The sequence below is a fragment of the Myotis yumanensis genome, unplaced genomic scaffold (assembly GCF_028538775.1).
Source record: "Myotis yumanensis isolate MYYU_CA2020_CCGP unplaced genomic scaffold, mMyoYum1.0.hap1 SCAF_3, whole genome shotgun sequence".
Taxonomy (NCBI): domain Eukaryota; kingdom Metazoa; phylum Chordata; class Mammalia; order Chiroptera; family Vespertilionidae; genus Myotis; species Myotis yumanensis.
The window spans coordinates 165039013-165053518 of record NW_027223754.1 but is presented as its reverse complement, the minus strand read 5'-3'; the positions used below and the strand labels follow the sequence as shown (position 1 = coordinate 165053518).

At 42.3% G+C, this 14506-nt stretch overlaps 1 protein-coding gene across 1 annotated transcript; it reads right to left on the bottom strand.

Moving 5' to 3' along the window:
* Positions 1-4810: 4810 nt before the first annotated feature.
* Positions 4811-10377, bottom strand: BCDIN3D (BCDIN3 domain containing RNA methyltransferase). Its single transcript, XM_070410272.1, has 2 exons — positions 10144-10377; positions 4811-6391 (listed from the first exon to the last, which is right to left on the bottom strand). Exons 1-2 carry the CDS (start codon positions 10375-10377, stop codon positions 5753-5755), a joined length of 873 nt encoding a protein of 290 aa, XP_070266373.1. The 3' UTR covers positions 4811-5752.
* Between the last annotated feature and the right edge of the window lie 4129 nt (positions 10378-14506).

The following is a 14506-nucleotide window of genomic DNA, read 5'->3' as shown; positions in this document are numbered from 1 at the left end:
GAGGACTGGGTGCCACCATCTTTGTGATGGAGTGACAGTTAATTTGCATATTACCCTTTTATTAGATAGGATTTTAGAGAGAGGTAGGGGGAGAGGTAGGGAGATGGGGGAGAGAGAGAGAAGCATCAATCTGCTGCTCCACTTATTTGTGTGTTCATTGATTGTAAATGCTAAAATCTTAAAAACAAACAAAAAACCACCGCCAAAAAAAGAGCAGGTTTGGGAGACGATATGCTCACTTTCAAACATGCTGATATTGAAAAACCTGGGGGACATGCAGATGGAAATGTCTACCCAACAGGTCAGAGCTTCCCAACTGTTATGCCTCAAGAAGAGGTTACAGATGTGTTGCATATTGATCTTCTCAACTCTGAAGGCAGCATGAGCTTCCTCTGACAGAGAGCAGTCTCAGTTATGCTGGGTTGCTATGATGTGGAAGGGCTGGGAAGCACGATGTATACTAGTAATGCTGTTGGATAAATAATTCTGAAGCTCAGGAGAGAGATCTGGACTACGGACAGATAAGAGATTTTTGAGTCATCAAAACATAGGTGGTAATTGAAACCATGGAAGGAGGAAATTATGCAAGGAGAGAAGAGGGACTGGAACAGAACCCCAAGGACCAGTAATATCAGAGAGGGGTCTCCAAAGGAGGAGGAAGAAAACTGGGCGAGTGCTGTCACTAGAGCCCAAGAGGTTTCCACAAAAAGACCAAATGGTGCCCTGATATTGCTGATGTCAAACTGGATCAGGACTGAGACATTACACTGACTTTAGCCACATGTCACTAGTTACTAGCAAAACCAGATTTTGAAGGGGTGAGAAAGATATGTAATATAAGGAATAAATACAATTATTTAAAACTTTTTCAATAATTTTGGATATGCTGTGAAGTAAAAGTTAGATAGGTAGGTGGGGTAATGGGGAATGAGAGTTATTTTAAAGATACTGCTTAATTTTATTTTTAAAAATTATTTTAAATGTTATTTTAAAAAAGCATTGTGTGCATATGGTTAAAAAAGTCAAATAATGCCAGGCCAGTGTGGCTCAGTGGTTGAGTGTTGCCCTATGAAGCAAGAGGTCATAGTTCGATTCCTGGTCAGGGCACATGCCCAGGTTTCAGGCTCGATCCCCAGTGTGGGGTGTGCAGGAGATAGCCGATCAATGATTCTCTCTCATCACTGATGTTTCTCTCTCTCTCCCCCTCTCTGAAATCAATAAAAATATATCCAACATTTAAAAAAAAAATAAAATCAATAAAAATATATTTTTAAAAATCCAATAATATAGAAGCAGTTATTTGCTTCATTTCCCACTCCCAGCAATGCATTATTTTAACCTTTTGGCTGATGTTTCGATATGACTAAATATGCTTTTCTGCTATTCTTTTTCACTTTCAGAATTACTTTATTACTCAGGTGTATATTCTTTTTTTAAAAAAAATGTTCTTGTTGATTTTAGAGAGAGGAAGGAAGAGGGAGAGAGACAGAAACATTGATCAGCTGCCTCCTGCCTGCCCCCTACTAGGGATGGAGCTCACAAGCTGGGTATGTGCCCTGACTGGGAATGGAACCGTGACCTCCTGGTTCATAGGTCAATGCTCAACCTCTGAACCATACTGGCTGGGCCTCATTCCCAGGTCTGAACACATAACTTGAAGAAGCACAGTAACTCCAAAGCCCTTGCTCTTTCATCCTGGCTCTTCAGAGTCTCTTCTCAATCTTGATTTCTGTGACATCTCAAGGCCTAACAGCCAAGGCCAAGATTCTGCAACAATATAACCAATGTTCAAAGCCCAACTCTTCCACACACCTAGTGTGACCTTAGGAAAGTCACTTAACCTTTGTGTTTCAGGTTCCCTATCTATAAAATGGGGATAATAGTACCTACATCATAGGGTCATTTCAAGGATTACAATTTATGTTGTCTAGCATATGGTATTCTATTATTAGCTTTTTTTCTGATTTCCAACCAGACCTCTCTTAGTTCTTCCTATTTCAGCCCTCAGCCCTAGGACATAGTCCCCTCCTATCATATCCACTTATTTTAGTAATTTACTACTAATTAAATCTTAATCACTCTATATGAATGACTTCCAGATTTTTATATTTAGTCTTGACCTCCCAAAACATCAATAATTAACTTAAATAACAAGCACTTACTGTATTAAACAACGTAAGTTTAGGCACTGCATAAAGGACAAGACTAGGTCACTGAAGGTTTTTAAGAGAAAGAACACTGGCAGCAGGACAGGGGCTGGGGCTGGATTGGAGGGTACATGACAGAAACCCAGGTTGGTGTCAACCACATGGATGGAATAAATGGGACTTACATGTTATTGGCAGAATTTGTTGCACTTTGTGACCATTTCAATGTAGGGAGTATTAATGAGGAGAGTCAACTGAACTTTGTAGCTTGAGCAATGGAGGATGTCACCATTGAGACAGGATTAGGTTTAAATGAGGGGAATGAGTTTGTATTTGGGATATGTTGAATTTGCAATGTCTTTGAAATATCTGGGGGATATGACTACATAACAGGAAAAACCTTCATCTGGAACTGTGGAGGTGGGGCTACCAATATATTTGGAGGTTATTACCATATAGGTAAGTGTTAAAGGAATGGGAGTGGAGGAACTCACACAGGAAAAATATGAAGACAACAGGATAGAATCCTAACTGTGGTCTCTGCTTACATCAGAATCATCTGGGATGCTTGTTAAAAGAGATTCCTCATTGTGAATGTATTTAATGCCATGGAATTGTGCACTTAAAAATAGTTAAAATGGTTAAAATGGTAAATATGTATATTGTACCACAATTTAAAAAAATGCAAAAAGCAAAACAAACCAAAAAGATTCCTAAGTCCCATTCCAGACCTGAATCACTATGTTTTTGAAGATGAATCCTGGACTCACAAGTAAAAGTGCAAATTAAAAGTTGAACCAAATGCCTAAGGGGTAGTGAAAAACTAAGAGAAAGAAGAGAATAAAGGGAGGAAAGTATGGTGGAGAAACCAAGAGGTTCAAGAAGAAGGGGTCAATATTGTTCACTGGTGTCACTGCCCAGGAGGAAGACTGAAAGAGGCTACAGATTTGGTATTCAGGTGGTTATTGATGAATGGGAAGTGAGGGAGCAGAGGCTGTGGGGTCTGTTGTTTCAAAGAACTTGCTCACATTTGGGTGGTGATGATATGGAAGAAAAGCTTGCATAAGTTTGGGGAGGATATAAGACACAGGAAAAACTGGTGGTTTTGAAGATGAGAGAGAATTGAATATGTTGGTAGGTGGACAGGAAGGAGTCAATAAGGCCAAGGAACACCAAAGGGATCCTCTACAAAGCATAATTCGGGAGAAGTAGTACAGGTTGGGATCAAGAATTTAGGCAGAGATTATTTGGTAATTACTGGGTAAGTTTAGAAGTGAAAAGGAGGCAAGAGGAAGAAGTTCAATACTAAGGTTAAGAAAAGACTTCCTGACACAACAAACAAGAATGACGTTAGTTGGTGGTTAAACTATTTGCTTAGATTAATGGAGCAGGGATAGAGTCAGGAGCCTGTAGAAGGGTAGAAGTCTGAAGTCACTAGGATAAAAGTGACCAGGAACAGCAATATAAAAAGATTGAAAAATAGTACTGGAATCTAATTGAGATTGGAAATGGCACAAACCAACACAATTAGCTGAAAATAGAAAATTGCTTTTTCTAAATGGTTTTAGTTCCACCCTCTTGTTGTGTAGGGACAGCAGTGGCCTCCGCTTCCTTAGCAGGAGCTTTTACCTAACTTCTCAGTCAATAGGTCCTACGTCAAACTGATGGTTCAGACTCTCTTGTTCCCTGCTCTTCTTTAACTTAAATTCAAAAAAATAATAATATCTTAGAAATTTTGAAGCTCATTAATGCAATCTCCCTTCTTAGCTAGGTATGTTTTGTTTTTCTATCTTCTCTTCACCAAACAAATCTTTTTCCATCTTCCACTTTCCCTTGGATTCAATTGATGGGTGTTTTAAAAATCAAAACCTAACAAACATCAGCAGCACTATCCCACAGCACTTAAGGTGTAGTCATCCAATTGTAGACTGCATTTTACACATGCTTCTCTGCATATATTCCCACCTCCATACTGGTGTGCTTTGGCAGTGGATGCTGACAAAAAAGTCCTGAATTAACTTATTCACTGGCTTGTTTTCTGTTCTGAGCTTAGATAAAGTTTCTTCTTGAGCTGAAATCTTCCTGGAGAGAGTGGGTAAAAGCAGAAGTTTCTTATCTACCCCAGATTCACAGGGTATTCCCAACTGTACTCATCACTTATTTTTTATATTATATACAACCTCACTTCATTCATTTCATTTATACCAGTTGGATTTTGGGTTCATAATTTAAATATTTAATTTATGTATTTATTAATTTATTGGGTGACATTGGTTAATAAAAATCACATACGTTTCAGGTGTACAATTCTATAATACATCATCTGTATATTGTACTACAGGCCTGGTGCCATGCACTGGTGGGGTCCCTCAGCCTGGCCTGTGCCCTCTTGCAATCTGGGACCCCTTGGGGGATGTTGGAGAGCTGGTTTCGGCCTGATCCCCACAGGCCAGGCCGAGGGACCTTCGTGCACTGGGCTTCTAGTATGCATACAAGATCTTTGGTTAATCTCTTCCCGCCCTCCCTCCTCCTTGAAATTTATAAGTCTGTTCCATGTTTCCATGCCTGTGGTTTCCGCTCCTGTGTTGAGCGTCTGCCCCCTGGTGGTCAGTGCATGTTATAGCTACCGGCCAGTTGGCCAGTCGCTTAGGCTTTTTATTTACACACACACACACACACACACACACACACACACACACTCCCAGTGCACGAAATTGTGCACTGATAGGGTTCCTAGCAGCTGCTGGCTGGGGCCTCCCTTCTCTCAGCTGCCTGCCACTGCCACCGGCCAGGGCCTCCCTTTGTACCCACCTTGGCTTGGCACCACCCGCTCATCTGCTCCACCATCCCATTGCAGTCCTGCTCTTGTCGGGGCCCATCCGGACGGGCAGTGACTCCACTACCACCTGCTGCCAGCACCCGCTGGTGGTCAGCGCACATCTAACTCCTGGTTGGTGGAACTCCTGCCCGTGGGGGCAATTTGCATATTAGGCTTTTATTATATAGGATTGTATGTTCACCAACCAAAGTCAAGTCTCCTTCTGTTTATTCACTTCTATCTCCCCCTCCATAAATAAATCTTTTAAATATCTTTTAAATGTCAGCCAATGCATCTTGCCTAGTATCTGTAGCCTGGTCATGTTGGAGATTAAGACCTGCTCTGGAAGATAAGATGTTTTTCCTACTTATGCTCACTTTTAGCCAGGCCAGTGACTCTTTTTTCAAATTGTATAGTGAGGTTTTGCCTGAAGGATGAGTTAAGTCATTAAGAAGCCAGATCAGAATCAAGGGGCCCAGGGAACTGATACATTCTAAGGCTAGCCTGGTTTTTATAAATAACCACCAAAAACAGCTCCTTCCATATCCCAGAAACAGGATCATTTTCTCTAGGCCAGTCAGCCCAGCTCACTGCTCCACAGATGCATTCTCCTTCAGAATCATCCTGAACAATGGGGAACAGATACTGAGTTTTTCAATGGCATCTTGGACATTTTGCTAAAAGCTTCTGCCAGGTTTTGAAGCAGCCTGTTAAGGAGAGTGGACTTAATTCTCAGAATAAAAGCCTTTCAGTATCTCTTTCCTGGTCTTCTCACCCTCTCATCTTACTATCTCCAGGATCTTAACCTGTTCCCTTCTTTTCCTTCTATCAGTAATTCAGGAATTGGATGAGTCTCTGTGGTTTGTTTTGCCCTGAAGAGCAGAAGGCTTCGGTCCCAGCTGGTATTGCCAAAGCAGCATACTAATTCCATGCCGTGGTCCTGGGTCAAGATCTGCACAATCTGACTGGCCATATCACCTCGGATGGCAAGGGAATGGAAGTGGTCAAAATCATGGAGGCCCAACTTTCGAAGACGCCTTGCAGCTGCCCGATAACATTTCCAGGGCTGTGGCTCCACAAGGAGGTAGTGGCAGAGGGAGGAGAGGTGAGCCAGAAACTCCCATAGGCCACGGTCCCCATGGTTCAGATGAATCCACATGGTTATGGACATGCAGAAGCCAATGTCAAACACTGAGCGTCCAAACTGGCCTAAGAAAGAGCTCAAGAGAACTTTCCGGCTCCTTTGATTCATGAAGTCCAGGGTAATAAAAGTCAAGGCATCAGGAAAAAGGCATTCTTTTTTAGCTCGCTCCACCAGGACTGGATCTATGTCGCAGCAGAGGAGACGGAGTTCTCTTGAGGCATCTGAGTGGGTCTCCCCATCACGTAGGAAAAGGAAGTGTTTGTACAGAGCCACACTTAGATCCTAGAGGAATCCAAAAGAGCTTTGTCATTGCAGCTTCCAACCAGTGAACAGAAGAGAAACTTACCTTTTTTATTTATTGTTGACAGTATTACAGATATCTAAACTCTTATCTTTTTAATATTTCCCCCATCACCAGTTATCCCTCCATACCCTCTGCTACCCCTTCCTCCCCCCACAATCGCCACACTTGTCCATGAGTTCTTTCTCTTTTTAAAATTTTGTCCTCTTATCTCTTGAGACTGCCACCTACTCCTGGTTTTAGAGCAGCGGTTCTCAACCTGTGGGTCGCGACCCCTTTGGGGGTCGAACAACCCTTTCACAGGGGTCGCCTAAGCCCATCGGAAAACACGTATATAATTACATATTGTTTTTGTGATTAATCACTATGCTTTAATTATGTTCAATTTGTAACAATGAAAATACATCCTGCGTATCAGATATTTACATTACGATTCATAACAGCAGCAAAATTACAGTTATGAAGTAGCAACGAAAATAATTTTATGGTTGGGGGTCACCACCACATGAGGAACTGTATTAAAGGGTCGCAGCATTAGGAAGGTTGAGAACCACTGCTTTAGAGGGTGTGAGTAACCTAAGGAGGTTGTCTGTAGTTTTCCACAAAGCATACTCTGAGCGCCATCCAGGGGTGAGAGGCTGTAATGAATCATCTGTATGCTTTCCTGACTGAACGCAGATTGGATAGTATGATTGAAAGTTACAGCATAATAGATGCAGGAAAAAATGCAGCAGTATTTTCCAGCTTAATATGCTGGTAAACTCCCGATCTTTTTGTTTTATTTTCTTTTGGGTATCTCAGACTTCAGGGAGGAGGAAAGGGCTCTAGGGGCATCACTGATGTTCTTACCAGGAAGATGAGGAATAGAGCAAACACCATCTTATAAAAACCTGCTTCTCAAACCTGTGATTAGGAAAGTGGATCCCAAAAGTCCTCATCTAGCCTTCACTCTACAGTTTCAATTTCACTACTGGTCCTATGCTTCACCACCTCTTCTGAGATTTATTTTGCTTCTGCCTCCATCACTCCCAAAAGTCATTGCTGACCTCCTTCTTCAATGATTGTTGATTTTCACCTTCTTAGCACTTTTTTTTTTTACTCTTAAACAAGTCACTATCCCTTTCTCTAACTTTGACTTCTATAACCATTATTACTAACAAATGTGTTGTTCTATACATTTTTTTCAAGGCATTTTCCTATTCATGACCTCATTTGCTCTTTGCAACAATCCTGTGAGGAAATATTTATGCCTTTTGTGCAAGTGAAGAAAGCATGGCTGGAAACAAATCAGATGTCTTATAATAGTGCATGGATAAAAAAATGTGATGTAGTCATTAAGATGGAATACTAATAGCAGTTGAAAATGAAGGAATTTAGCTAAGTGCAGCAATATGAATGACTCTCACAAATATATAATACTGAGTAAAAGAGCAAGGCATAGAATAAAATACACAGTAAGCTCCCATTTATTTGAAGTTTAAAAATGGATAAAATTAAACTTCATTGTTTAGGGACACAAAAATAGTAAGGTATAAAGAAACAATAAAAGCCAGACTAGTTTTTACCTCTGGGTAGAGAGAGGGGGTTATGAATAAGAAAAGACATATTGGGGGACTTGTGGGCTACTGAAAATACTTTATTCTTGTTCTGGAAAGTAGTCATAAAGGTGTTTGCTTCATAATAATTCATAAGTGTAGATTTATGTCTTATGCACTTTTCTCTATGTGTGGTGTAGTTCACAAAAACACACACAAAACACCTGTATTTTAAAAATTATGGTTCAGAGGCTAGTGACTTTACTTGTCCAATGTCACACAGCAAATTAGGCTACATTAGATTCTTTCTTCTACCAGGCTTCTCACTCTTCAATGTGCATACACATCACTTAGGGATCTTGTTAAAATATAAACTGGGTTAGCAAACTGGGGTTGGGGCTGAGATTATTTCTAATAAGCTTCTAAGTCATGCTGATGCTGTAGTTCAAGGAACACACTCTGAGTAGGAAGGTTCTATCTTATGCTACTTGATTTCCTCCCCATCTATTTACTTCTTCCCTGTCTCCCTCCTCCTATCTGATCTTGGGTGTGCCCCATGTCTGACCAGTCATTTTGTCACGTCAGTCCCTCCTCCACCATATCTCTTCATTCTCTCCATCCTCGATTCCCAGTCCTAGAGTCCCCTGGAAGTTTAAAAAAGAAAATACAGACTCAAGGGCTTAATATCCCGAGATCCTGGCTCGGTAGATCTAGAACGGGGGCTAGGAGTTTTAAAATTTAAACAAAGCACCCCATAAATTATGGCACATCTGCACAATAAAATATTATGAAGCTGCTGAAAAGAATGAAGTGACATATGATTGACCTTCAAATTATTAAATGAAAAGCCAGGTGCAATACAACATACAAATGATGTATTATAGAATTGTACATCTGAATCCTATATAATTTTATTAACCAATGTTACCCCAATCAATTCAATAAGAAAGAAAAAAAAACAAGGTGCAAATTAGTGTCTATTATTTGTAACTCTAAAGGAGAGGAGATATTTATACTTGTATATACATAGGATGTATTCCCAAGACATTATAGCAGTTGCCACTGTTTAGGGGAAAAGGAGGATTTAAGGTCAGTAGAGACTTGCTCCCTAAATGTACAACCAGGTTTGGGAACTCCTACCCCCCTTAACTGCAACTATGTCCTTGCCTGTAATGTGTACATATGCACCTGTCAACTTTAAAATCCCCCGTGGCTTACCAAAGCCTTTCATGAAACCCCAAGCCTTAAACCGAGTCTCTTTTCCATTGATTTCCCCCGTGACTTCCTCTATCATCACAGTGGAGAAATATTTGCAGGGGACACACGGCCACCCATTTGCTCATTCCAGCTTTGAGTCTGTATGCAAATGGCCCCCTCTCCTTTATCAGTTGTGTCTCTATAGCCTTCACCCTTCCACCAAAATCTCTTCTTGACGACGACCAGCAACACAATAAAATTCTCCCCACCCTCTCCCACTCCTGGAGGTGGAGTGAGGGCATTAACTTTTTGAAGCATTTGGTGTCAGAGACACTTCGCTATTTTGCATGTGGTTTAACTATAACCATTATACACCGAAGAATACGTTTCGGTAAGAAAACGTGGCGATGCCTGCCTTCAGGAGGATGCTGTATTTTTGCTTCTCGATCCTCCAGTCTACACTGTACTTTGTAAACCCAGTGCTTCTAATATAAATATCAACTTGACTCCAGGTTCCGTTCTGCACCGCAAGGCGCAAGAATCTTAGATCCAGGCACGATTCTGTCACCCCTGGCTCATCTCTCCCGGTAAACAAATCCCAACCCCACGCTTCCAAACGGAGGTCTCCGGAAGCTCCCCCCCCCCCCCCCCCCCCCGCCCCGCTCCCAGCCAAGTCGCCCCCCACGCTGGACAGAAGGCAGGCGCCAGAAGCCCCGACACGTGGCCCTTCCCACCCGGAGTCTGGCCTCGAGGTGGCGCACGCGGAGGCGGGGACGCGAGAATTCGGAACGTAGTTGAGAAAAATTCCGCCCGAGATTCCTAAGACAGATGGAGGGGGGCCTGGGAGGGCAGCTAGGAGCACACGGAGTAGATGAACGAGGCGTCTGTGCCTTTAAGCGCGTTTTGGGAAAAGTGTGACGCCACGCCCAGGCCAGCACCCCAGCCGACACGGAGGCAGCCAACCGCTGGACTGCCGACCCCTCCCCTCCCCTGTCACTCACCCCGGAGTTACACCCCACGTCCAGCCCCAGAATCGGCTTCTTCTCGGGACCCGGAGGGAAGAGCCGGCTAAGCAGCTCCGGAGGCAGGAGGCGGAGCCGTTGCTCTGGGGAGTGGAAGCGGGAATAATGAGGGAAATTTCCGAACGGGGCGGCCCCGGGTTCCAGAACTCGCGGCTCCTCTTCCACCTTGGCCTCCTCTACGCCTCCTAGGTTCTGTTCCGTGGACGCCGCCATTAGCCTCAGTCTGGCCTCCGGGTCCGCCGGAACCGGAAGTCGGGAACCTGCGGCCGCGGCGCCAGTGCGCCTGCGCTGAATGGCCCGGCGAGCGGGTCCGAAGGCGGCGTCCGCTGAGCCGCGCGGGCACCCGGCGGTCGCTCTGCGTTATGGAGCCCTCGCCCAGCCTGGGGGGCGGTTAGTAATGGTGTCCCTTGTACACACGAGGAAACGAGCAGAGAGGTGGTGACCTCCCCAAGCCAACAGTTTCAACGTGGACTCTCAAACGAGGAGTTTGTTGGGATCTTGGAAATCGATTTTGGTCCAACTTCCTTCCTTTACAAATGTATAAAGTGAGACCCAGGGAGTGAAATTACTTGACCAGGGTCACGCAGCGAAACTGGGACACAGGCATCTGCACCCGGTGCATCCGATGATGCTAGAAGAGGGTAGCCAGGAGCCGGGTGTCACTTGCGCCAAAAGACCCACGTGGCCCAGCCTGCAAGGTGGGACAGGTGGGCGGGGCAGTAAAATTTTGTAACTGAGCTTCTTGAGAGGCAAGGACTATGCCGTAAGGGCTGTTTATGATTCCCTCTCATGGATGTTTCTCTGTCTCTCTTCCTCTCCCTGCCTCTCTGAAATCAATAAAACTATATTTAAAAAGTAACCAGTGAAAAAATCTGCGTATATGAAAATATACTAAATATCATTAGTCATTAGTGATATTCAAATCACAACTACATTGTGATACTATTTCACACTGAGGATGGCTAAAATACAAAAGACAGACAGTAACAAGTATTGGTGACAATGTAGAGAAATTGGAAGCCTCATACATTGCTGGTGAAAATGTAAAATGGTGCAGCTCCTTCAGAAAACAGTTCCTCAAATGGTGGAGCCGGCATATACAGGAATGAAGTACTGATATGTGCTTCACCATGGTGGCCCTTGAAAACATTATGCCAAGTGAACGAAGGTAGTCACAAAAAACCACACATTTGTATTATTCTATTTATATGAAACGTCCAGAATAGGCAAATCCCTAGAGATAGAAAGTAGATTAATGGTTGTCAAAGGGTATGGGGAAGGAACGATTGGGGACTGACTGCCAATGGAGGGAAGGGGCAAAAGTTTTCTACAAATTATAATGGTGGTTGTACAGCCCCCTGAATATACTAAAGGCAACAACATTGAATTGTGTATTTGAAATGGGTGAATTATTAATTTCAATAAAACTGTTTAAAAGAACAGAAAAAAGTAATGTGTGTGGTGATAAGGTGGAACTAATAAATATTTTGTTCCTTATCAAACTTTCACCTATAAGTTTGGCATTCATTGATTCTTGCCTGAATCAATTTCTTTGATTATAGCAAAATTTTAAATTTCTAATTCTATCATTGTTTCTATATTTATTAGTTGGCATTTTACTTAAGGAAGAGCCATAAATACATTTAAAAAATTTAAAATGATTATAATCTACATAATGCTTTGTAATTTGCATTTTAATTTAATATTATACAAGATTATGACTCTGTAAATATTTATCCATATCATCATTTTTAATGGCCACTTAGTATTTCATAGAATAAACATACCAATATTTCTTAAACAATCCCTTATTGTTTAATACTTATGTCTATGTCAAAGGACATTCTGATATTCTTTTGGTATTTGTCCAATTATTTACGTAGGATAAGTATCTATTATCTAGTATAGCAGTTCTCAACCTTTGAGTCTCGACCCCTTTGGAGGTCGAATGACCCTTTCACAGGGGTTGCCTAAGACCATCGGAAAACACATATATAATTACATATTGTTTTTGTGATTAATCACTATGCTCTAATTATGTTCAATTTGTAACAATGAAAATACATCCTGCATATCAGATATTTACATTATGATTCATACAGTAGCAAAATTACAGTTATGAAGTAGCAACGAAAATAATTTTATGGTTGGGGGTCACCACCACATGAGGAACTGTATTAAAGGGTCGCGACATTAGGAAGGTTGAGAACCACTGATCTAGTATCTATTCTGGGCCGAAGGATGTCTACTTCTAAAAGTTACTTGATACTGCCAGGCCTGGGTGACTCAGTGGTTGAGCATTGACCTATGAACCAGGTCACGGTTCGATCCCAGGTCAGGGCACATACCTGGGTTGCAAGCTTGATCCCCAGTGTGAGTTGTGCTGGAGGCAGCTGATCAATGATTCTCTCTGATCATTGATGTTTCTTCTTTTTTAAAAAAAAAAAAAATAACCATATATATATTTTGGAGAAGGGAGAGGAAGAAATAGAAACATCAATGGTGACAGAGAATCATTGATTGGCTGCCTCCTGCATGCCCCATAATGGGGATCAAGCTTGCAACCCAGGCATGTGCCCCGACCTGGAATTGAACCCATAACCTCCTGGTTCATAGGTTGACGCTCAACCACTGAGCCATGCCAGCTGGGCATTATTGGTGTTTCTACCTCTCTCTCCCTCTCCCTTCCTCTCTGAAATCTATAAAAATATATTTTAGCAAGTCGATACTATTGCCAAATTATCTTCCACAGTTGTTTCCCAAACACAGATCTAATCTCGTCACTCCTCTACTTAGTCATTTCAGTGTCCTCATTGCCTACAGAACCGAGTTCTATCTCCCTGGCAGAGCATTACATCGTCCCTCGTAACTTGACTCCTCTCTGCATTTCAACATCTTTCTACTCTCTTCCATCTTCCTGTGCTTCAGCTACACCAGACAACTTGTCATCTCTTAACATATTATAACATCCCATGCTACCAGGTCTTTGTTCAGGCTGTTCCCTTTGTCTTAAAGGCCCTCTTCTCTCTTGTCTGTGTGACTAAAATTTGCTCATCCTTTAAAAACCAGTTCAAAGGCCACTGAGAAGCTTTTTCTAACTTCCCATCTAACTATACTAGCATGGCACTTACCACATTACAGTTACTTCCCTGTCATCTCCATAACACTATGCTGAATTCCTTGAGGACAGGGTCTCTGTTTTATGGTGGTAGACGTGTTGTTTTTGCCTGCTAAACATTCAACTTTTTCTGAGAACCATATTCTGATTTTCCTTTGGAGAAACATCCCTCACCTCCCTTGTTCTCATGAATGAATGTGACTCCAAGGTGAACATATGACCTAGGTCTAGTCAATCAGTGCATCCTACACCAGTACCATAGTGATTGGTTCAGTGGAGAGTTGCTGAACCAAGGAGGACCAATCAGGGTCAACTAGGAATTCTGCTGGAATTGCTAGGCCAGAGAACTCTTGGAACTCACACAACAGCACTTTCATCATGTTCCATTGGTCAAAGAACTTGTGGCCATTATTTTAAACGGCTTCATTCTATCCTCTGGTCTCATGCAAAATATATTCAACTTCTTCCCAAGACTCCCATTATAACATCAGGCTCAGGCTTGAAGTCCAGAATTACATCTAAACCAAGTCTGTGCATTTGAGGCTCTTCAGGTTTAGTTCCATGGCTGTTCTCAATCTAAAGACTTCAGAAGTAGAAAGACAAGTTATTTACTCCCACTCCCCCACCCCACACACACCTAGACAACTACAATAGAGGTTCTGGTTCAAAAGGGAGGAAATGAGAGCCCACAGCAAGCACTGGTTAGAGCAATTTGAACTCCAGCTGGGCACATGTTGCCAGTTCCTTGACCCAATATTGGTCCAATATTGCTTCCTGGCAATGATTCTCTGTGGCTCTTAACTCCACTCTCTGGTTTTGCCTCTGAGTCATCTTTTTCTCCCCATAGGAACTAGCCCATCTTGCCTCTGAGAAGTTTTCTCTGCTTGCATACACTCATAGAAGTTCAGGAGTCCAAAGGCCTCTTCATTTTGCACTGTTTCTGTCCCTTTTAGTTTGAGCTTCTGGTGCTTCTACCAAACAACTGTCTTGAAAACTCTGCGATTTTTCTATGATGTTTTGGAGAGTACTCCATTAGACAAAAGTCACACATATAAATCTCTTTAAGACAAGGCCTTCTCTATCTGGGACTCCCAGTGTAGCTGCTGAGGGGTAATCTATCTACACTAATAAAAGACAAACATGCAAATTGACCATACCTTTGCTATGCCTTAAGCCACATCCACCAGACAATCAGAGTGACTCTATGCAAATTAACCCAACCAA

What these genes read in the sequence shown, in the direction of transcription:
- BCDIN3D (XM_070410272.1), bottom strand. Translation starts at nt 10,377, where the DNA reads ATGGCGGCGTCCACGGAACAGAACCTAGGAGGCGTAGAGGAGGCCAAG. An exon ending in ACGTGGGGTGTAACTCCGGG is followed by an intron (nt 6,392 to 10,143) that starts GTGAGTGACAGG and finishes GGATTCCTCTAG; the next exon opens with GATCTAAGTGTGGCTCTGTA.